The sequence below is a fragment of the Crotalus tigris genome, unplaced genomic scaffold, assembly GCF_016545835.1.
Source record: "Crotalus tigris isolate CLP2741 ecotype Arizona unplaced genomic scaffold, ASM1654583v1 scf7180000024383.4638030, whole genome shotgun sequence".
Lineage (NCBI taxonomy): Eukaryota > Metazoa > Chordata > Lepidosauria > Squamata > Viperidae > Crotalus > Crotalus tigris.
The window spans coordinates 1,796,593-1,822,182 of NW_024100553.1; the positions used below are offsets into that span (position 1 = coordinate 1,796,593).

At 39.0% G+C, this 25,590-nt stretch overlaps 1 protein-coding gene across 1 annotated transcript in view; it reads right to left on the minus strand.

The window, feature by feature from the left end:
- SUCLG2 (succinate-CoA ligase GDP-forming subunit beta) overlaps positions 1-23,411 on the minus strand; it is a 257,487-nt gene extending 234,076 nt beyond the window's left edge. Inside the window, exon 1 of the mRNA XM_039328642.1 lies at positions 23,266-23,411. Coding sequence (XP_039184576.1) covers positions 23,266-23,352 — 87 coding nt within the window. The 5' untranslated portion in view covers positions 23,353-23,411. The remainder of the gene's footprint in view (positions 1-23,265) is intronic.
- Between the last annotated feature and the right edge of the window lie 2,179 nt (positions 23,412-25,590).

A 25,590-nucleotide genomic window follows, 5' to 3' on the forward strand; every position in this document is an offset into this window, starting at 1 on the left:
CGTTGTTACATCAAAAATTGATTTTATTGGATTATAGATCTGTTATATTAATGGGAGATTGGAATGGAGTTTTAGATACATGTAGAGATAAAAAAGGACTTTCTACTTCCTTTAAACAGGCTAAATTACCTAAGGCCTTTTTTGATTTGAAAGAGGACTGGGAGTTGCGAGATTATTGGCAAGAACATAATTTGGAAGAGAGAGACTTCACTTTTTTTGGATAGACATCAATCTTTTTCAAGAATTGACTTTTTTTTATTACAACGGATTTATATTTTAGGGTAAAGAATGTAAAGATATTTCCAAGGACATTGACAGATCATAGTCCAGTATGGATGGAACTGGTTACTGAAAAAGAGGAGAGAAGATCTTGGAGGTTGAATGAAAATTTGTTTAGGCAAGAAATGAATGTTCAGAAACTTAAAGAGCATTTAAAGGAATATTTTGTTTTAAATATGCATAAGGGTACTTCAATGTCAATGGTATGGGATGCAGGTAAAGCTTATATGGGTGGGGTTTTGATGCAAATGAATAAGATTCATAGACAGAAACAGGTGCAGAAACGTAAGGAGTTGGAAGATGAGATTAAATTAAAAGAAAAAGTTTTAATTTCGAATCCTACAGATGAGAAGATTAAGGAATCTATAAAACTGTTTAAATCGCAATTTAATATGTTAATGGCAGATCAGACTGCAACTAACTTATTGTATATGAAACAGAACACATTTTGTAATGCTAATAAGCCAGGGAGATGGCTGGCTTATCAATTGCGAAAGAAATGGAAGTTGAGAATTATAGACAAAATAAATTATAAAGGTAAATTGGTATTTCAGAAGGAATTGATTAAGAAATCTTTTTTTTAGGTTATTATAAAAAATTATATATGGGTAGGAAAGTACAGGCTTTAGATATAGATAAATATTTACAAGATGCTCATTTTCCTAAACTAACAGAAGATCAGAAACAAGAAATTAATGGATTGGTTATTATAGAGGAAATTGTGAAAGCAATTAAAGAATTAAAGTTAGGTAAAGCACCTGGTACTGATGGACTGACATCAATTTATTATAAAACTTTGATAGATGAGTTGATAGAACCTCTAAGGGAACTTTTTAATAATATATTACAGGGTTTAGAGACCCCCTTGTCTTGGGGCAGACCTTTTATATCTTTGATCCCAAAAGAAGACCAAGATCTTACTCTACCAAAGAATTATAGACCTATATCTCTTTTGAATATAGATTGTAAGATTTTTTCAAAAATTTTAGCTAATAGACTTATGATTGTGTTGAATCAATTAATACATATGGATCAAACTGGCTTTATAACTGGAAGATATATGAAAAATAATGTTAGACAAATTATTAATTTAATAGAATATCTGGATAAGAATAATCAAATTTCTGCAGGATTGATATTTTTAGATGCTGAAAAAGCTTTTGATCAATTAAATTGGCAATTTATGTTAAGATTGGTCGAGGAGATGAATTTTGGAGATAAAATTTTACAGGCCCTTTGAGCTATTTATCAAAAACAAACGGCACAACTTATAGTTAATGGAGGTTTATCAGAGGTATTCCCAATTGAAAAGGGGACTAGACAGGGCTGTCCATTGTCCCCATTGCTGTTTGTTTTAACCTTGGAAATTTTATTGATCAAAATTCAGGAATCATCAAAGATAAAAGGAATAGAAATTAATAAAAAAGAATATAAATTAAGGGCTTTTGCAGATGATCTAGTTGTTACATTATCTCAACCAATTTATTCTGTAATGGAGTTGTTACAATTGATAAATCAATACGGACAAGTTTCAGGTTTTAAAATTAATAATAATAAGACTAAAATATTGCAATATAAGTATGATATAAGAAAATACCATCTAGCTTTTGAATAATTTGTATTTAAAGTTTAAGATATTTATGTAGAAGTGTAATTATTATTATTCTTTAATTTTTTTTCTTTTTTTATCTTTTTTTTATTCTATTTTCCTTTCTGTTTTTTATATACAATGGAGTTAAAGTATGTCATAATCTGTTTATTGAGTGTAATGATATTGGTTTAAGGTTTACTTGGGTTTAAAAAATTTTTTCTTTTAAGTTCTAGTTAAGCCTGTATTCAGCTCTGGGAAGAATGGGGGAGGGTTTTGGGGAGGGTTGGGAGGGATTGGGGAAAGGGTTTTTATTGTAAAATTTTAAAAACTTTTAATAATAATAAAAAAGAATATATCTCTAAGAAACATATCTCCCAATGTAGATTACTACAGTTCCTATATTTCCCAGTCAAGGTAGAGAGGAAGCCATGAAGAATGGTTACAGGCAGTGGTGGGATTCAAATATGTGAACAACCGGTTCTCTGTGTGGATGCCGCTTCCGGAAATCCATTCTGGGCCCGGGCAACAAAAAAATTAGCTACTGGTTCTGCTGAAGTGGTACGAACTGGCTGAATCCCACCACTGGTTACTCTGCTTAGCATCAAAGCACATTTCATGAATGATTAAGTTCTCCCCAAATATAAATAAAATCTGTCATGGCAAAAGTTCTGTATTGAGATGGTACATTTGTTCCAGACATTAAGACATAGCAATTCTACTACTTAGATATCTAAAGAAGAAATGGTTATATATTGAAACAACACAAAATACAGAGAGAGGGGGGGGAGAGACTTTATTTCCTTTTATTCTCCTTTATTCTTCTTTATTTTATTCTCTCAATAACTTTAACTGGTGCCTTAATAGACTTTAAAATAGCCTTCATGTTTTAAGTACTGTAGAGGTTTAGATGCAGGTCCTCCAGAGCCTATTTAATATTTGGTAGAATTTAGTGGTGCTTGTTTTGTTAATTTCAGATTCCTCCTCCCCTAAGTATTAGAACAGTTATAGAGTCTAGAAATGAACTGACAATGTAGACAACAGCCTAAAAGTATGAAATAAGAAGGATAATATCACCTATTATTGAACTTAAGTTCTGGATATTTATCATAACATATTTTTGCAGGCCATTTGACAATTATAGAAAACCATAAAACTCCAGATGGTGTTTATACCAGGAAAACATAAAGCCTTATAAGACTTAAGGTCAACACTACTGAACACAATGTTACAAGAGAAAAAATAAAAGGATAAAGAATAATGCGACTGATAACCAGAAGCTTTCTAAGAGAAACTCTAATCATAGAAGAAACTTGGCAAAAAGTACAGCAGAGTCCTCTGAAGATTACAACTTTAAATCAGATTAAGGAATTTGGATAAGAAACACGTAAATTTTATAGCAGGCTTATAAAAATATTACATCGATACAATTTATTTTATTTTATTAAAAACTGATTTAAGGTGGTATTCATAAATGTCAATGGGTAGGTAACCCTTTTGGCTAAAATCCTGCATATTTGCAAGCAAATTCCTTTGAAAATGTGTGGAAAGGAAGAAAAAAAGTTAAGACTGTAGTTCTGTATGAATTTCTGTTCTGGAGCTAATTAAGAAGACCTGCTTATAGTTCTTGATTTACAATCATTTGTTTAGTGACTGTTTGAAGTTACAATGGCACTGAAAAAAGTGACTTATCATTTTTCACACTTAAGACCATTGCAGCATCACCAATGTCATATGATCAAAATTTAGATGCTTGCAACTGTTTCGTATTTATGATAGTTGCAGTGTCCCGTGGTCATGTCATCACCTTGTGAGACCTTCTGACAGTCAATGGGGAAGTCAGATTCATTTAACAACCATGTTACTAACTTAACAACTGCAATAATCCACTTAACAACTGTGGCAAGAAATGTCGTAAAATGGGGCAGAATTCACTTAACAAATGTCTCACTTAGCAACAGAAATTTTGGGTTCAATTGTAAACACCTTGTAAACATTAATAAATAACCCTACTAGGAACAAAACTGACGATATTAAATATTGTTCATTTTATAAGGTGTAACTTAAACTTTTGCTTCTGCTAATGGCACTCTGTTGTTCTTCCTTTCAATCTCATATTACCCTCCATTCAGAAGGAAAGGCAGGACATATTTTAAAGATAACAATCCACAGCTTTATAGACCATCCTTTCATAAATTGAGCATCTGCCTGCTTCATTTCGGTGATGGGCAATCAACATTGTTAAGCACAGTAGAGGGTAAAAGGCAGATGTGAAGCATTATTGATGAGAGTTTTTTGCTCATAAACCAGTCTCAAATCTCCATGGGCTTTGAACAGGTGTCTGCCTAGGCAAAAGCGATCAACTGCTTAACACCACTTCAGCCGGTTTTCTCAAAGATAAATGGACAAATTTGGAATGCCTACATTAACACTGTCCCATTTCAGGGAACTCATCATTGGCAAAACCTGCAGAAGTATCTCCCTTGTTTCTTTGTCTACAACAACTCAACAATGGGGAACATCTCCAACGGGCTTGTTTTGGAGTACAATCAACATAAAGCCCTCCTGGCAAAGGACTAAAGATCCAGTCAGCTTGGTTTAAGGTAAGATAAAGTAAGGTAAGGTAAGGTAGGGTGGGGTGGGATGGGATGGGAAGGGATGGGATGGGATGGGATGGGATAGGATAGGATAGGATAGGATAGGATAGGATAGGATAGGATAGGATAGAATAACCTTTATTGTCATATTTTTACTGTAGGCATATTGGCACACATTAAAAATGAAATTTAGTTGCTTGCTGTCAAAAGTGTACACATACATAACACACATTTAAACATGCTATATAGAACATATGTATAAACCTTCATCCTTACATTATAAATAACATATAAATATTAATCACTGTCCATCTTGAATACATTATGGAAAAAGGAAACTTTAGCGTTCACAAGGTTAAGATTGTATGGAACAAAACTGTGACTGACTCTAGATGTTCTGCTTCAGATACCACGAAGGCTCCTCCCAAAAGTTAACAAGGAAAACAGATCATGAAGAGGATGTGTAGTGTCCCAGACAATCTTGCGGACCCTGCTTAAGCAATGCTTATATGCTATGTCCTGGATGGAAGGGAGGGAACTGCCAATAATTTTTTCTGTCATCCTCACCATTCTCTGTACCGCCTTCCTGTCTGAAGCAGTAATGCTTCCAAACCAGACTGTGATGCTGTATGACAGGATGCTCTCAATTGTCTCCCTGTAGAAAGTGGTAAGGACAGGGGAAGGAAGATGTGCTTTTCTCATGCGATGCAGAAAATGCAGGCTGTGCCACTTCACCAGCATCTCACTGTTGAGCGACCAAGCCAGCCTACTTGTTAACTGCACACCCAGGAATTTGATGCTAGTATCCATCTCCGTTTGTTTAGTACAAATTCCCTTATATTGACCAGAAAGTATCAATTTTTCCAAAACAGTGACAATGTCTGCTATACCAGAGTCAGCTGATAGTAAGATGGGTAGCATATAAATTTAATAATTAAACAATCTCTATGATCCTAAATAACTGGAGCTGTTGCTTGGTTCATTTCAAAATGATATATCAATTCACAAGCAGTGTGAATTACCATAAAGAGTAATCAGATTACTTTCTCCATGTTGCAATATCAATATAATATATTAATGGGTAACCAAAAATAATGAAGCATATTCTCCAAAACAGTAAGAATTTTTTAAAAAATCAGATAGGCATGTGGGGAAAATGAAGCTCAGAAAATCAATTTTTGAAATTATGTTTGTGTCATTGCAACCACTACACAAGCAAATAATGCCCATTTTGAGAAAAGAAATTGGCTATTCTGCTTCTGTTTAAAACCATCAGAAAGGATAGACACTTTTAAGTTTTGAGTTTGTTTGGGGCTTTTTTTTTTTTTTTTTTTTTGCAAAGCATGTCATTATGAGAAATCTATGGGAGGTTTAACATCAAAGAAACTATTTATCATGGGACTGGATTATAAAAGTATGAATCTTCTGTGTATAATGACCAGAATTCCTTAGCAAACCTAAAATATTCATTACGTAGGATAATGAAATAATCATTCTGCTTTGTACACAGCATATGTTCCTGGGAAGTTTCTCCATTATGTACCTTACAAAGTCCAATAAGACAAATAAGGAAGACTCTCTCCGCACAAAATTTTGGGAGCTTCCATCTTTTAAAAGAAGAATCATTTCCAACTCATAGCCATAACACTGAAAATTAATGAGGAAGATGCCAACAAAATGACCTTCTTTAAAAAATAGTAGCTACAGTAGAAGATACATAGAGGGTAATTCAACCTGAAGGCAGGACAAGAAGCAAAGGATGGAAACTCAAGGAGAGAGCCAACCTAGAACTAAGGATAAATTTCCTGACAATTAGATTCAGTGGAACAACTTTGCCTCCAGAAGTTCTGGGTACTCCATCACTGGAGATTTTTAAGAAGAGATTGGACAGCCACTAGTCTGAAATGGTATAGAGTTTCCTGCCTGAGCAGCGGGGTTGGACTAGAAGACCTTTAAGGTCCCTTCCAACTCTGTTATTCTCTTATTCTGATAAAGTTTATTATCACTTTCTGATTTCTTACAATACCCAATAAGTTTTTTTAGAAAAGGATTCCATAAAAAGTGCCCTGCTAGATCAAAGCAACATCTATTTCAGTGTTTTGTTTTCCCCACTGATCAAAGAGATACTTTAGGAAACCCTAATGAAGACACAGAGGATCACTGCCCCTCCCAAGCTGCCGTAGTCAGCAACCATCATCTATTTTATATTTTTATCATATTATCTATTCACATTGTGCGAACATATGAAGGTAGAGCAGGACTGTATATATTAATCCCTTTCATATTATGAAGAAAGTATATTTCCTCTCTCCATGCCCTACTTTCACGTGTTAAATGCAAAAGTTTTCTAAAGGAACAGTCAAAATACATCCATAAATTCTACTGGATTTTCAAAGCTCCAAATCTCAAGCAGGGTAAGAAATGAAGCTGTTGAAACCCTGTTCTGAGACTAAATAACCATTATTATCAATATCATATGGCTTCAAAAATTATGCAAGGAAAACCACTTTTTTACAAAGCGAAAGGGAAGGAGAAATCCTTCAGCAATGGTCTATAGAAAGGCTATGATTTCTGTGTCCAACAATGGACAAATCTTGTCTGTTGGTGTCCCAAAGGTGCTTTAGCCAAAAGGCAATTGGACTTTGTTTTTTTTCCTTTGAAAACATTTCACTTCTCATCCAAGAGGCATCTTCAGTTCTAGCTTCAGTTCAGTTAAAACTGAAGAAGCTTCTTGGATAAACCAAGAAAGTCCAGTTGCCTTTTGGAAAACTCACATTTGAGACAACCCTAACCTAGATGATTAACAATCTTTATGGATACAAATCTTTTGTAACTATATTAGCTTAACCTTTGTCTAGGAGAGTAGACCATTTATTCATTCATTCATTGCTATTTCTTACAAACTCTTGGATGTTCCACATAATCTAGCTAATCATGTCTCAGAGCTTCTGCTGTAAGCAAATGTGAAATTTAATTCTTACTCAGATAAAGAGAACCATCCACCACTTCTACCTTTTGTTTTCTGTTCTTCAACCAGTTACTGTCCTTTGATTAAGGTTAAGCTTACCTAAATATATTTGATGAGGGAAGTCAGACTTTTCACTAAGGTTGGTTGTAAATTTTGGCTTCTCAAACATTCAGACCTCCTTTCTAGCAATCTAGCAAACCATTCATCCCCTCCAAAATCTCAGAGCTCTAATTAGTAGCATACTGGTATGTAATATAAGTAGTAAATTCTTATCTGTTTTTCCACTTTTCAATACAAAGAGGAGGAGGAGGAGGCTTACTTCTCTTTTGGCAAAGTAAGGTATATCTGTATATTCTTTGGGTAATTGCTGTTTTCATAATGGAGGGATATAACTAGGGGGTTCTGTACTAAGACTACTGCTTTTAAAACATATTTGCAAACGATCTGGAATGAATAGTGAAATAGTCAAGTTGATAATGATACTAAATTGTTCAGTGGTAAAACAATAAGGGATTATGAAGAACTACATAAATCAATGCTGAAAGTCCTTGGTGCTCTGTGAGTTTATGAGGGACTCGAGAGTTCAACCCACCTGTTAAACCCAATTGTTGAACCTTGTCTTCAGTCAGTTGAACCTTGTTCAACAATTCAATCCACAATAAGGGACTCCACTGTTCACCTCTGAGCTACATATATTTCTCTTTTATTAGGATGAAAGCTGAGTCAACATCTGGTCTATAGTTCTGGTCAACACACCTCAAAAAGAGGAACTGGAGAAAATTCAGATATGGGCAACTAAAATGATCAAGGGGTTGGAGCAGTTTCTCTATGAGAAAAGACTGCAATATTAAGGGCTCCTTTTTAGAAAGGAGGTAAGTGAGAGGGCACCAGATTATGCATAGTGTGGATAAAATAAACAATGAAAACTTGTCTTTCCCTTTTGAAAATACCAGAACCACAGCTCACCCAATGACATTGAATCTTGGAAGAATCAGAACAGACAACAGAAATTTATTTTACATAATATGCAATTAAACTTTGGATTTTTTCCACCAAGAAATGTGATGCTGGCTACCATCTTGTCTGGCTTAAAAAAAAAACAGATTGGACTAATTCATGGAAGATATAGGGATATGGGTTATTATCTTGATGGCAGGTTCATTGTCTCAGAAAACAAATACTGGAAAACTAGTGGGCTTTTTTATTCAGTTGGTTGGCCACTATGAAAACAGACTAATGGATTAGATGGAATCAGGGTTGCATCCAACAAGGCATTTCTGACAGCTATATTTCTCCACTCCTCCCCCCCAGCGCTAGAAATCAAGAATTAAGACTATGATTATAGACTCTTGCAAACTTACTAATAATAGCTACTGCTAAAAGAGCAGGTTAAAATATTGTGGAATTTCCTAATGCAGACTGATAAGTCTTGGCTCATAACACATCAGATATAAATGTGATTGAAAAGAAAAAAATGGCAATTGATGTGGCAATACCAAGCCATAGTAGACTAGAAGTAAAAGAATTGGAGAAGATCACAAGTATCAAGATCTGAAAATTAAATATTATGACATAAACTGGCTGTGGTGGTACCAATCATTACGAGCACACTGGGTGCCATACCATAATATGTTAGACAGCATTTAGAAAATCTGCACATTGACAAAATTTCCATCGGTCAATTGCAAAAGGCTACACTGCTTGGATCCCCAATAGACAATGTTGATACGTTACATTACAACAATGAATTACACTCCCTAAGTTCTTGGGAAGAACTCAATGTGTATGAAAGCCAACACCAGCTAAAGAACTGGCAGACATGACTTCACATTAGTGTGAATAGTTAACAATAATATAGATATGTTAAATTTATAAACTGCTGCTGTACCCAATGCTAACAGTAAATAAATCATTTGTTTTATTCATGGGGGGAAATCACATAATTCATTTTACATTTTAAGGCGTCATGGCACCACAAACTTTGAAAAGCCATGAATTCATATAATGGCGGCAAGGTTTATCAGATCAACAACCTAGACCGTTTAATATTATGTGATACAGTTGTGAAAAATTTTGCTTTTAAGGAATCTTTTCACCTGGATGTAATAAACACTGCATTAATTGAAATATTTTATCAATACATTTTAACATTCCATACGCCCTTTTTTAAAAAAGTTTTAGAACATTTGTGGAACAAAGGAAATGCAATTTAAAGCTTTTTCTTCCTTCCCTTACCAAGCAACTTTTGAAAAATAATTACAACTTTAGCAGAATAAGTAGACTACTTTTTAATTAATTAATTTGGAGGTTACAACCTGCCATTCTCTTTATTCCAACAGTTCAATGCAGTCTGGTATTTGAAGAAAAGTACACTTTATAATGTAAAGTTTGCAAATATTTCAACCTTAGCATTGGCTTGTTTTTTGCATTCAGAAAGCATTCTAAATAGGGGCATTAATTTTAGCATGACAACTGCCTTTATTGTACATGCATATTTATATTTTAATCCTCAAAAATCACTCCTGTATACAAAGTCTGAGTTATAAGTTTGCCCCAAATTACAGTGTTCTACTTATTCAATTATTCAGGATGCATAGCACTTCATTTTTTCACGATCAGAATAAAATATTTTATTTCTGACTAGCAAACAGAAGTAACTAAGTTCATTCCAGAAATTAAATACAGTGCCAAATCTACCTGCCTGATCATCTGTAAACAAATACAGGTATGTCATTTAATGAGAAAGAAAAATTGTAGATTTGCACATTGCTCTCAGCTTACTTACACAGAAGCTCTATTGACTTCAGAGACTCTGGTGGGTAAGTTTAGGCCAGTGGTGGCGAACCTATGGCATGCGTGCCAGAGGTGGCACTCAGAGCCCTCTCTGTGGGCAACCATGCCATGCCCCTGAGATGGTGAGGGACTGGCCCCCGCCACCCTGGCCCCACCCACCCAGTCTACCATGACCACTGCAGCCATGCCCCCCCAGCACCCGGTGATAAATAAATGGGTTTTGGGTTGCAGTTTGGGCACTCAGTCTCTAAAAGGTTCACCATCACTGGTTTAGGCTAACAGCCTAAATAGAGTTAATGTGTTATAGAATTCCGACAAATATTCTGATTCCTAAACACAAGGGCTTAATTTTCAGCCAAGACTATCATATATTGATTTGCAAATAAGCTTTATTAAGCCCAATAGGGTATAATTCCACATGAACACGCTTCAAACTAAAACTATGTTAATAATAAATGTAGCATTTCTGCTCAGATCAGTATTTTGCAGTAATAATAGTAGCCTTGCGCACAGAGTACAAGCCTAACTAGTGTCAAGGTTCCAACAGACAGAGACAAATAAAGCAGAGCTCCAAGGCTTGGAAATTCCTCAAAGAACATGTTTATTAGTTACAAAATATTGGCATGTCAAAAGTGAAACCGAGTCTGAACACACACGTAATAATTCCCAATACAAAGTTAAGAAATCCCACCTCTAAAGCTATGCAAGCAACTATGTTCCCCAATACATCTTCTTGGCGGGCTTTTTATGAAACGCCCAGCCTGCAGTCTCGGGAGCAGACGGTGACCTTGGTTCCCACGGGGCAAAAGATTATTTCGACTAGCGAAGCACCTGGAAATCCTCCCTCCCACCTTTCAATGTGTCAACCGAAAATGAATAAGGAAGATGGCCACAGCCATACTCATTTTTAAAGTGGACAACCAGCTTGCTAGAACAATAAAACTTTAAAAGGATCTTACAATCTTTTAATAAGATAAAATTCAGCATGAATAAATGACAGATGCTCCTTGATGTACAATTACAATCAGGATTGGAACTTCCACTGCTAAGCAAGATGGTTGTTAAGTAAATTCTTCCCAATTTTATGAACCTGATTGCCATGGTCATTAACTGAAGCATGTGGTCATTAAGTGAATCTGGATCCCCCATTGACTTTGTTTGTCGGAAACCTCCTGGAATTACAGTCACATGACCCTGGGAAACTGCAACCATCACAAATCCTTGGCATTCACTAAGGGCCTAAATTTTGATCATGTGACCACAAGAATGCTGCAACAGTCCTAAGTGCAAGTACCAATTTTAAGTCACTTTTTGAAATCATAACTTAAAATGGTCGCTAAATGAATGGTTGTAAGTCAAGGACTACCCGTATTTATGTTGTAATCTTTTTTACGAAGGAAGCACTAGTAAGATATTGTATATACAGTAACTAATATCGTATATACAGTATATTGTATATACAGTAACTAATAAGAGCTGCGTAAATGACAACAATAAAATATTCAAACTTTCCTCCCCATACTCCAAGCACTGAGATTGGCGAGCTCCAGATAAATTAAAATGTGGATAGAAGAAAGGTGCTTATCCCACCATATAGAAAGTGGATGAGTTCTCCCTTTTCATTATAGTATGAAAAATAAATTGATTTTCCATTGTTTCCCTCTCTCAACTTCTCTATTAGTGTGGCATCTCTGACTGATACATAAACACTGCCATAACCTGCCTGGCCAACACGGTAACTTGGCAAGTTTTCTAGATTGCTTTTTGTGTTTATTCTCCCATTTGTAGTTCTATTTGTCTATTTTTTTTCCAGTCCTTTCACACTTTTTAAGATTGTTACCTTGCCCAGTGTGGGATCCTTCACTCCTGCTTCTTTCTTACTCAAATCTCATTACCATCTGACACACACACAGAGAGTGGGATTGACTGAGATTCATTTCATCTTGTTAAGATCTTATATAACCTGTAATAAAGCTAGGCTTTACAATAACTCCAAAAATTAGCATATTGATTCCTATCATAATATTTAATTAATGTATTGGTATATTGGGGATGATATTTCTTCCACTAAAACATTTAATTTTTCAATTTTTCAAAATGAAAAAGGTCTTCTGCAGTCACAACATAAGCCTAAGACTGAAAATCAGGCTTGTCAGATGCTATTTTTTTTTTTCTATCCTGCTCTATGGAGTAGAGAATTGGTCTCTGACAGAAGGACACCTGAAGAGACTAGAAGCATTTGAAATGTGGATTTACAGGTGGCTGTTACGTATAAGCTGGGTTGACAAGATCAGAAATGAGGAGGTGATAAGCCACCTGAGAAAGCCAAGGAAAATCATCAAAACAATTAAAAAACAAAAATTAGAATATTTCAGAAATGTGATGCAACACCCAGAAAAATATGGCATACTCCATTTAATCCTCCAGGAAAAGACTGAAGGCAAACGAGGTCCAGGCAGAAGAAGAACATCGTGGCTTCAAAATCTAAGGGACTGGTTTGGACAAAACTCAGCAGCACTTTTTTGTGCGGCTGCTGATAATAGAATAGAATAGAAATAGAATAGAATAGAATAGAATAGAATAGAATAGAATAGAATAGAATAGAATAGAATAGAATAGAATAGAATAGAATAGAAGCTGGAATGGACCATGGAGGTCTTCTAGTCCAGACCCCTGCTTGAGCAGGAGACCCTTTACCATTTCAAACAAAGAAGCTGTCCAGGCTCTTCTTAAAAATCCCCAGTGGTGAAGCACCCACAACTTCTGGAAGCAAGCTGTTCCACTGATTACCGTAAATGCCGGCGTATAAGGCGACTTCCGCGAGCACTGAAATCGGCGCCTAAGATGGGGGTCGTCTTATACGCCGAGTCGTCTTATACGCCAGAAATACTGGTAGTTTCCGGCGTATAAGACGACGTTCTAGGAATGCAGCCCGGCTATAAAGACGGGGGTCGTCTTATACGCCGGGTCGCCTTGTACGCCGGCATTTATGGTAATTGTTCTCACTGTTAGAAGTTTCTCCTTAATTCCAGGTTGCTTCTCTCTTTGTGATCAGTTTCCAACCATTGTTTCTTGTCCTGCCTTCTGGTGTTTTGGAGAATAATTTGACCCCCTCTTCTTTGTGGCAGCCCCTCAAATACTGGAATACTGCTATCATGTCACCCCTATTTCTTCTTTTCTTTAGACTAGCCAAACCCAATTCCTGCAGCCATTCTTCATATATTTTAGTCTCCAGGCCTTGGATCATCTTAGTTACTCTTTTCTGAATTTTTTCCAACGTCTCAACATCTTTTTTGTAGTATGGTGACCAAAATTGATTGCAGTATTCCAGGTGTGGTCTTACTAAGGTTTTATAAAGTGGTACTAATACTTGTGACTTTCCTTGCCAGCTTCCGTCTTGACTTTGCTTGTAGGAAGCTGTCAAAGAGGAGTACAAATGGCAATTATGTGACTGTGAGATGCCAAAACCTTCGTAAGTGTGAGCCAGTTGCCAAGTACCCAAATCACAATCATGTGTCCACAGGGTACTAGGATATCTGGAACTTCAAAGACCAGTCATAAGTGCCCATCATTTAGCACCATAATAACTTTGAAGGTTGCTGAATACTCTGAGTCAATTTTCAGCGAGGCACTGAAGAACATCTATGTTGACATCAAAGTAAACAGTGTTTAGATCAACAACTTAAGATATGCTGATGATACAGTTCTGCTTGCCAGTAAGCATGAAGACCTTCAGCTCCTCATCAACAGAGTCACAGAAATATCTGAAAAATACGACTTGAAGCTTAACACCTCAAAAACCAAGATCATGGTCATCAGCAAACAATCCATTAATTTATCACCAATAAATTCAGAAGGAATACCATTAGAAAAAGTTGAAAGGATCACGCACCTCGGTTCTAATTTACATGAAAGCTGGGACATGACCACTGAAGTAAAGACAAGGATAGAGAAAGCTCAAACAGCATTCTTCAAAATGAAAAAAGGTCTTCTGCAGTCATGACATAAGCCTAAGATTGAAAATGAGGCTTGTCACATGTTATATTTTTTTCTATCCTGCTCTATGGAGTAGAGAGTTGGTCTCTGACAGAAGGCCACCTGAAGAGACTAGAAGCATTTGAAATGTGGATTTACAGGCAGCTGTTACGTATAAACTGGGTTGACAAGATCAGAAATGAGGAGGTGATAAGTCGCCTGGGAAAGCCAAGGGAAATCATCAAAAGAATTAAAAAACGAAAGTTAGAATATTTCGGACATGTGATGCGACACGCAGAAAAATATGGCATATTCCACTTAATCCTCCAGGGAAAGACTGAAGGCAAACAAGGTCCAGGTAGAAGAAGAACATCGTGGCTTCAAAATCTAAGGGACTGGTTTGGACAAAACTCAGCAGCACTTTTTCGTGCGGCTGCTGATAAAAACAGGATCTCCAATATGATCGCCAACATCCAATAACGGATATGGCACAAGAAAAAGAAGAATAAGTGGCCATTAAAAGAGGATTACCCGTATACATTGGTTTTAGAAAATTCCAGTTCTGTTCAGAAATAAAAACGAGGAGTTGAATTGCAGAGGAGAGATACTTGATACATTTTGCACTGTGGCCCCTTTATTTCCTTTAGGAATTGTAACCAGCTCCTTGCTGCTTTCCTCCCCCCCCCCCAGCAATTTTGCATCCAAAGAGATAGTAAAACACTTATAAGAAAAAGAAATGTAATGATGGGACATTGGTAGGGTGAATGCAATTGATGTTTGAAAAACAAATTAATGGGTTTTGGATAATAGTTTTTTTATTAAAGATATTCAGAAAATATATTGACATTGTTCTAATAGTGAAAAATGTTCGGTGCTTGGACCATTTCATGCATATAGTCAGCACTGCTGAGTACTTCATAATTGCACTGTGTGTTCATCTGGGCACAAAACTGAAACACATGCATTCCAGAGAGTAAGATTCTGAAGTGGAAGACTAGGGCAAAATACAAGCCATATGTAATGGTGTGTGGAGGTAGCAGCATCAGTTTAGTGGAAGAAAGGAAGACGCTGCTAAGGTTGGAAAACAGATGGGTAGACTCTTCAGGTAGGCAGCAGTGTCTGTTGGGAAGAGAAGTGGTGGGAATATGGGGATACAGTAGATCAGACATGTCAAACTCCTGACATCACGTGACATCGTGCAATGTATCAGGACAGTTTTGCCATTGCCAGCAATAGAGTGGGTACAGCTTCCGCATGACGCGTCCAGCCCATGGACCGGCAGTTTGACACCCCTGCAGTAGATGGTTGTTTTGGAGGAGCGGTGGCAGGTGAGGGAGTGAAAAAAGCTGTGGAGTAGATCACTCAGATATTCAGCATACCTGAATCCAGGTGCAGCAACTACATCTTCAAGAAAAGGATTTGCTGCAGCATGGTGGGCAAGCTGGAGCATAGTGTGTGCCGAAGTGAAGAAGCAAAAAGGATGAGACTCCACCAGATTTTTCTCAAAACAAATGTTTCAGGTTTCAATTCAGCTGGCCTGGTTGGATATCCAATTGTGGTGTGTTTTGTTGTACACAAAATATTTTCTGGCTTGTGGACTTGACATTCCTCCATTCTCATTGATAAACCCAAGACTGATTTGATACAAATCCCATATATGCATTCAATATAGAAGGATGCCATGCTTTCATGAAATTGTCCCTTTTTAAAGAGCAATTTATGAGTAAATTTCTCAGCTGATGTAATTGTCCAACCTTGTCTCACACAGTTTGGGTTTCACTTTACAAATTACAGCTGAGTTGTCCTTAATGAACCAATGAATGTTTGAACTGTTTAGCCCACAAATTAATAGCTAGAGTATACCTAATGGCTTTTTAACTATATGTCATTTAATTAGTTTCAAATAATAGTTTCTGAAATCTTCCATAAACAGTTTTAAAACAGATTTTTAGTTATAAAAAGGGGTTTGAACAATGCCCTTATTTGTTTTTTTTTCAACCAGTTAATTAGAACAAAATTAACATGCGTGTTAAATTAACTACAATATTAATATTGTTTTAAAACGAGCATAAAAGTAATATGTAATAGTTTTATGGTAGCTATTATTTGTGATTAGTATTTTATGTGCAAGTTGGCTCTCTCTGGTCAGTTCCTCCTTCTTCCATTTCAATGTTTAAGGATTTTTTTTTTACAGCTGTAGAAGATGGTTTTCAATTAAAACGGGATATTAAGTGTTTTCTTCTTCTTGTGCCATATCCGTTATCGGACGTTGGCGATCCTGTTGGCGATCCTGTTATTCTATTCTATTCTATTCTATTCTATTCTATTCTATTCTATATTATTCTATTCTATTCTATATTATTATTCTATTATTCTTCTATTCTATTCTATTCTATATTATTCTATTCTATTCTATTCTATTGTTATTCTATTCTATTCTATTCTATTCTATTCCTATTCCTATTCCATTTCCTATTCCTATTCCACTCCATTCCACCCTATTCTATCTATTAAGTCATTTCAGTAGGATGCTTACCAAATGCCCACCTGACCGCAGCTACCCTTAGCCCTGCCACGCTCATCTTATGCCTTGCTAGTCATCCAGGGAACCTCCCCTGCCTGGCAGGGCTTACCACTCTGTTTGCAAACCACCTGAGACTTGCTTAATGACCTGCCATCCAAGCTTAACAATGGCAACCGGCCCGGGACTGCCAGGATTCCCATCACTAAGCAATGCAGTCATATGGCATCATGCTGTATAATCATATCAATTAGTGATGGGAATTCTGGTGCCAATTACCATTCTATACTGAGAATTACCTCTAGTCCTGGGGTCATGTGCTCATTGTTTACGACCTTCCCAGCCAGCTTCTAGCAAACAAAGTCAATGGGAAAAGCCAGACTTGCTTAAAGACTGCAAGATTCACTGAACAACTAATCATTCACTTAATGATTATGGCAAAAAGTTCATAAAATTGGTCATGACTCACTTAACAACCACCTTGCTTAACGACAGAAATTCTAGTCTCAATTGTGGTCATAAGTCAAGGAATACCTGTATACAGTATAATTTATGCTAAAATATACCCTGAAATAGAACTAAATTGAGGCCCTAGAGCAGACATGTCAAACTCAAGGCCTATGAGCCAGATCAGGCCCGTGATGTGTTTAGAAGTAGTCCGCAAGAAGACTAGTAGGAGGCATGATTGGCAGCTTGCCAGCTCAGATGTGGATAAAAGTCTCCAAACCTGGAATGGTGTTGTGTGTGCTTGCGTGTGTGCGAACAGCAAGCCGAAGGAGATGTTCTTCTCCCAATCCCAGACATCTGAGCATTGGCGTTTCCCTGTCCGTGCCCCCTCCTGGCAAAGCAGGAGGCAGAAGGCGACACTGCTGCCCATGGAAGCACGAAGTCAAACTTCTGTCTTGACAGACTTCTGGAGAACAAGAAGCAGAGGCAGGGGAACAGCGCTCTCTGGTCCTGCTTGAGCAGTGGTTCTCAACCTTTCTAATGCCGTGACCCCATAATACAGTTCCCCATGTTGTGGTGACCCCCAACCAGTTATACATCACTGAGTGCCAGGGGCATGGCCAAAGAAAAGGGGGAAAAAATGGCGGACAGCCTTGTTTGGCGACTCCCGTGAAATGGTCGTTCCCCAAATGGGGTCCCGACCCACAGGTTGAGAACCACTGTGCTTGAGGGAGGCTGGCCCTTCTTAAAATGGAATCCTTTCAAGAGGCTGGCTCGTTGGGGCAGCCTTCCCTTACGCAGCTCCCCACCACCCTTTCTTCTCTCCAGAGCTCTTTGTAATTCAACCATGCATGCACACACCATTCCAAGCTTGAAGACTTTTATCCACATCTGAGTTGGCAAGCTGCCAATCATGCCTGGGCATGGGGAGGAGAACCTCTGTGGATAAAAGTCCCCAAACGTGGAATGCGGTGTGTGGGTGTGTGTGGTGTGTGTGTATACGCATGCGCACACGCTTGGCTGCTGGCAGTTTGGGGAGACTTGTGAGGCACCGATTTGTCACCACATCGAGTTAGCAGGTGCGACTTGTTCCGTGCCAATCCAGCCGTCCCAAGTCAGTGGAGCTGGATCTGCTGCATCTATTCAGCCATACCTACCCAGCCACGCCCACCTGGCCATACTGAGTCAGCCACACCAAATGAGCGGCGTCGAGCTGGCCATGTTCAGCTGGCCACGCCCACCCAGCCACACCTGCCTAGTCGCGGCAACCCACCCATGACTACCTAGCCACGCCTATCAACCATGCCCACCTGGCCCTTTGAAGGCAACCATAATGCTGATGCGGCCCTCAATGAAATTGAGTTTGACACCCCTGCCCTAGTTTTTTAAAAAGCAGATTTAAAACAGTGCAGCTGTTAAGACATTCTTGTTTAATCCTTTATTTTTCATTCTACAGCTAAAGCATAATGCTTCCCAATTTAAAAGTACTAATCATTTCATTACATGAATAATGTTCTACTGAAGTATTCTTTCTTTAAATCTGCAGCTGAAAAAACAGGTTGGTGTTTTTCAAGCATTTTTATTTTGTTTTTGTTTTAATTAAAAATTCATGGTTTTCTTCTGGCAGCTTAAAACAAGATTATGTTCAACACACCTACATACTGTGTTTTTGTTTTGTCACAACTGGTATTCAAAACCTCAAACAGGCCAACTTATACTTGACAGTTGCCATGTACCTTGTATTCACTGGTACCTAGTTTACAGAGAAAACGTACAAAGCATGTCGTATCAGAAAAGAGTTGAAGAGGAAAAAGCTTTTGCTAGTGAACTTGAAATTGTAGAGAGAAGAGGTTAATAGTTAAAAATCATGTAGGCAATTAGCAATACAACTGAAGAAGGTAGCAAGTTGATCGTGGGGCTAAAGCTGGTGACTTTTCATCAAAGGTTAAAAATCAAAGCATTCCAACTGTGAGCAGCACAAGAAAATAAGGAGAAAATTTTCTTGCTGTGGAGCTTTCAATCTTCAGGATCTACTAGTTGATTTAAAACAGAGATGGGCAATCTCAAAGCCCACAGCCTGGTTGCAGTTTTCAATGGCAGGAGACCTTCCTCTAAAATCTATGCTATGAATGCTACAGAGAGACTAGCAATCTAGAAAACTGGGAGGAGAGCAGATAACCCTATTTCTCTCCTATTCTTCTCTCGTGGAGAAAAGCATGCCTTGGACTACCAGGGCTGTTGGCATAGTTCATTTATTTAATTAATTTTTATATGCCCTTATTATTGTTATTAACACAAGGCAGCAAACATATCTAATCTTCCTCCTCCTATTTTTCCCCATAACAACAACCTTGTGAAGTGGGTTGAGCTGAAGGAGAGTGAGGTCCCCCAGCAAGCTTTCATGTCTAAGGTGGGCATAGAACTCACCATCTCCCAATTTCTAACTTGATGCATTATCCACTCAACCAAACTGGCTAGTTAGTTTATTTGGAGGAGGGGAAGCATATGCAATGTTGAGTAGGACTCCCAAATTGGGAGTGAGGGATGGACAGAGCATGGAGAGGATAGGAAGCAAAGGATCCAGGGAAAAAGGCATTTGGCAGGCAACCCAGACTTAGAAATAAAAGCTGGAGCAGAGAGCAAATTGACCTGTAGAGGCTCCCTCGACATTTCTTTTACAGTATGCTCCTCTTCCCTGATGCCAGGAACAAGAATGCTGCAAGGAAGTTACTGTCTTGCAGATGGTGTAAAATGCACTAAGCTCTTATTCAGATTATTTATTACTATCTTACTTCTCCCTCCCTGCTTAAGCATCAGAAGACTACTGCTCTGATCAAGAAGCTTAATCTACATTTATCTACTGATTTGCCATGGTTGCACCAACAGCCTCTGGTTTTGTATAGCATCAGCTTCCAAAGCTCAGGTTTTGGGAATGTGAATTATGTCCCTTCATGTGTCATTCCCTACAACAAACCAGCTCTGCATGTACAAATCATCATTCTAGGAAGAATCCTGGAAAAAGCAGATATCATTCAACAAAATCGCAAACAGCTCCAAAAGATTGGATGCAGTCTACAGCAAACTCTAAAATGTTATTACCAAATTTTAATTTTATGTATAAAATAGATTATTAATCTGATTTACAATTAATTAAAATATTAAATACTGGAAAATAATCGTGCCAGCATTGCCCTGGAGGTGTGGCTGTCCCCCTACCCTGTTGCATTTCCAAAAAGCCCTCAAAAACCTGGTTTTGTCAATGGGCCTAGTAACCACGAATGAGATGGAGCTGTTCAAGTGGCTGATTTGATTGCGTTGTTGCTGTCATTGGTGGGGGAGGAGTTTTTTTTATGAGGTTTCATTATACATTAGATTTTTTAAATGTTGATCCAGAGTCACCTATGTGTAAGTTGGGTGGCTATATAAATTTGTTTAATAAATAAATTTTATTTAAAGCCAACAGATAATTATACTTACTGTGCCTTGATTCCACCCACTATTTTTTCCCAGTGTGGCCTTCCACCCAGTAAAAGTTGCTTTACAAGGTAATAATAAAGATTACTGAGCCTATGCACTTTGAACATCTAAAAAAAGCCAACCTAATACATTGTTTGTGATATATCAACCGATCTTCAAAACGCAGAGGTAACCTTCATCTGGAAGTTTTCAAACAAAGGCTAGATTTTAATGTTCAGTATTAAAATAGGCTTTTAATAACAAGAACTATTTATTCAACTTGAATGCCACCCAATTGTTAACAAATGGGCAGTTATATCAAATAAATTACAATAAATTGAGTAAAACATAAAAGGTACAATAAGTACAAATATATTCTAAGAATTTCTATAGGAACTAGAACTGTATACCAAAGCAAGTAGATTTGTGATGTCTCCATTGTGCTGTTCTCTGCTGACACAGCAAAGCAGCTGTGAACAGAAACAGCAGGCAAGCTCCTGAGAGATGTGGTCCACTTCCTCTAATGTAGTACTATGCACTATTGCTGGTTCTCTTTCCCCCTTATATTCACAAGGATCCATCATAGTCAAATCTAGGCAAGCACAAAAGCATCAATTTGAACAAGCAGCATCTGTGGACTTTCACACACAACTTCGACCTCCATTTGAAATGGGGCCAACTCCTTGCTTTGCCTCCATTACTTGGGCCTGGAAGCATCACCTCCTCTATTCACATAGATCAGTGATGGCAAACCTTTTAGAGACCGAATGCCCCAAAACTGGCCCCGCCCCTGCTCCAACACCTGCCCCACCCCCACCCCGCCTGCCCGCAGGGCCACTCACCGCGTCCAGGGTCCACCGCAGATCGCCCAGGCAGCCCAGCAGCACCATGGCGGCTACGCCCTCTACCCGCACCCCACAGCATCAACTGTGCATGATGGGGTGTGAGGGCAGAGTCTTGTCTACGCTGCCTGGTTACCGTGTCCTTGGCTACGCTGCTCTGTTCGGGGGCAACTCTCCTCCAGGGGGGCTGCTGGTGAGGAGGGGGTCGCGGGGGGAGGCAAGGCTGGGACAACGGCATGTGTGCCCACAGAGAGGATTCCGAATCCCGCCTCTGGCACGCATGCCATAGGTTCACCACCACTGACATAGATCCTCCCCTTCAGCCAATGTAACCAGAGGATTGAACTAATAAATATTAACCAGTCCTAACCAAGCAATTGTCTATGGAAACTGTTAACACTGACTACATGTAGTACTCATTTATCAATCACTTGTTCAATGACCATTCAAAATTATGACAGCACTGAAAAAGGAAACTTGTAACTAACCCTCAAAGTTGTAGCTGTCACAGCATTCCCAGGATCCATGTGATTGTGATTCAGTGCTGGGCAAGTGGTGTGCCTTTACAAGAGGTGCAGTATCCTGTTGTCATGTGATCACCGTTTGCAATCTGCATGGCCAGCTTCCCACAATTCAAGTCAATGGGTGACCCTGCAAGTCGTGGTTATGTGACATCCTGCTTAATGACCCACAGTATTAATGCAATCAGAACTGACAAACTGATGTGAGCCGGGTGTAGTCATATGACTTTTCACTTTATGTCCATGCTACTTAGCAACAGAGTTGCTGGTCCCAATTATGGTTAGCAATTACATTAGGACTACTTGTATTCTTGTAACTTTCTCAGTTGGGTAAAGAAACAAGTAGAGAGGAGGCAATTGCTCTTTGGCCTACCTTCAATGATCAGCTAAGCTTGTTCAGGGGACAATCAGAGGGAGATCTTCAAGCTCTTCAATAACCAGTTTTCACCTTGTAGCAAAAACTGCACCCATTTTCAGTCACCTCCACCAAGGATAGAGGCCTTGCCTCCTTGAAAAGCAGCAACAGGTTTGGAAGACCAAAAGTATATAACATACGCCATGAAGTAGGGGGAGAGCCAGTCTGATATAGCAGTTAAAGCATCAGGCTAGAAACCTGAAGATCAGGACTCTAGTCTCAGTTTCTTCATGAAGCCAGCTGATTGACCTTTGGTCAGTCACTCTATCTCAGCTCTGGGAAGCAAACAAAAGCACTTCTAAAATTTTGCCAAGAAAGCTGCTGGGACTAGCTCATGTACTTGCCAGGAGAGAGGGAGGGAGGAAGAGAGGAAGGAAACCAACCACTGGAATTGTTGAGATTTACACCTGAGTAAGTAAGGGAAGTATGGATTCCCTGGAATCCAGATTGCACTGTAATTCTTGGAGTTGCTTCCCTGGTAAAAATGCATTGCAAGAGTTTTCCCATCGTCTTTCTTGACCTTTTTAATTTTTATTGGGAAAGTACTAGTCCGTTGGTTTAAAGAGAAGGCTGCTTGGTTCCTTGAATCTTTAGCCCCGGCCAAAAAAACATCTGTCCCTACCTATCTTGGGAAGAAGTGAAGAGGTTTGAGACGGGTCCACGTGTTGAGTTCTTGAGAATTAACTGAGAGACCGAAGATACACCAAATACCCTGGACCTAACCCCGAGCAGCCTCAGAAGTTGACGGGCGCTGGGAGGCAGCCCAGGACGGATTGGGCTGCACCCCCCCCCCAGACTTCTCCCCAGGAGGACGCAGACCGCTAACAGGCCGAAGCCTGGCCGCGAGGGGCGGGCGCACTCACCGCGTTGCGCCTCCTGAGCAGGGTGGCTCTGAGCAAAGGCAAATCTCGGATTACGACCCCAGCCTGGCTCGCCATGGGAGACGCCATCTTCAGCCACGCGGATAAACCGGGGAGGAGCTTCCGCCCGTGCAGGGGCGGCTCCAGGGCTGGATGAGGCCGGCGGCCGGCGGCCGGGCGGAGACTTGCGCCGAAGTGGTTGGGTTGCAGGAGGCGGCAGCACCCGCAAGAAGGGCGATTCTCCCGTGGAGGCCGAGATAGAGGGCAGTTGGAAGGAAAAGAAAAGCCTCTAAGTCCGGACGCGGAAGCGTATTGTAGGGAATGCACGCATCTACTCTTAACCGCGCAGCATACACGCTAAAGCCCGCTCTCCCCTTCTCTTTTGCTCGCTTTAGGATCCCCATTCGCGTCGCATCTAAACTTTTTTTAAATTCTCCAAGCGGCCCATTGGACGCGTCGGAGCAAGAAGCGGGCAGAAATGAAATGGAAAGTGGTCCACGGAGACCGCCCGGGCCGGGATCGGCAGTATATGTGTGCTTCACATTTTCTCTTCGAAAAGTATAGATCCGTGTGTGATATTGTGAAGTCAACGGAGCCGTCGTGGTGGTAAGGACTCTAAGTAAAATGCCCGCCGAAGAACTCATACGATACCTTTCTGAAACTCTCCCCCCCCCCCTCGCTCTGGCTCTTTTCCCTCATTTCTTGGAAAAAGGAAACCCTGCTAGGAAGATAGCAAAATTGGGAAGGGGAGTAATTCAGGAAAGAATGTTTAATTATTCTAGTTACCAAATGTATGGTCCCATCCACATCGTGTGTTTGTTAATTGTATAAGTACTCTGTGTACAGGCTGAAGTTAACCCTAGACGTGAATTTGGAATATGTGACTACAGAACAGCATTAGAGGTTTATATCAGATTTATCAAATAATGCACCAACTTTTAATTCGATTGTTTACAAAAAGTTTGGAAAGGTGCTCTGGTTGTATCATGATTGTATCAAGTCACATTTACTCACATTTCATCATATACTAGCCCACAGCCAAAAACAAATGGGAAATTTGTTTCAGGCCTAGTTTTTGAGCAAAAAAAAGGTGGTTTTCATAAAGATTGTAATCAACTGGAAAAAGTATCCTTATCTTCCCCATCTCAAACTAGTCCATGAAGGATTGTTCTTCTGTTACAATTGGTTTGGAAAAATGGCTTCCATTGACACTAATGGAAGAGCTTACTTTTATTTTCAACCTAAGTTGCTCTGCAGGTAGCCAGGAAAGAAGGGCTGAAGTGGAAAGAGGATGAAGCCTGCAGGTTAAATAGAGAAGCATCCTAACCCCCTTCTGTCACTTTTTGGGGGAGTGTTTTTAATTATGCTGCAGAATGATACTAAGACTCTTGAGTTGTGGAGTTTCAATCAAATCAGAAAAGAGCTGGAAGGGTCCTTGGAGGTGCTCTAGTCTAGTGCAACCCCCTGCTCAAGCATGAGATCCTGTACCATTTCAGGCAGGTGGCTGTCCAGTCGCTTCTTAAAAACCTCCAGTGATGAAGCATCTACAAATTCTGAAGGCAAGATGTTCCACTGGATAATTGTCCTCATTGTTAGGAAGTATCAACAGGCTCTGTATGCTTAGGGTTTTCCTGCCCAATCAGCTCAGCTCAGAGGGATGCAATAGTTAGTAGCTTCAAGAAGAATTAGATTAGAGGATTAGAGGCTAAAATATATGAAGAATTGTTGAAGGAATTGGGTATGTCTAGTTTACTGAAAAGAAGGACTAAGGGTGACATAACAGCAGGGTTCCAGTATCGAAGGGGCTGCCACAAAGAAACGGGAGTTAACCTATTCTCAGAGACCTTAAGACAGAACAAGAAGCAATGGGTGGAAACTAATCAAAGAGAAAAGCAGCGTAGAGTTAAGGAGAAATTTCCTGACAGAACAAATGATCAGTGGAATGACTTGCTTTGAGATGTTATGGATGCTCCATCAGTGGAGGTTTTTAAGAAGAGACTGGACAACCATTTGTCTGAAATGGTATAGGTTTTCCTGCTTGACAAGAGGATTGGACTAGAAGACCTCCAAGGTCCCTTCCAACAGTTATTCTATTGATATTTTTTCTCATTCAACAATTATTAAAGGATACAAGTATAACTATAGTCAGTCTTTGAATATTGCAAAGTAGTTGTTCCCAACTTTCATTTTGAGTGGTGTAAGATCACAAGCATCTGACCAAATAAGAAAAAAAATTCCACTGACTGGCTGACAGGTAGTAAGAGGTTCAAGGGAGATCAAATGAAGATGGATGGAGTATGTTAAAATAGTGTGCAGTTGATATGTCAA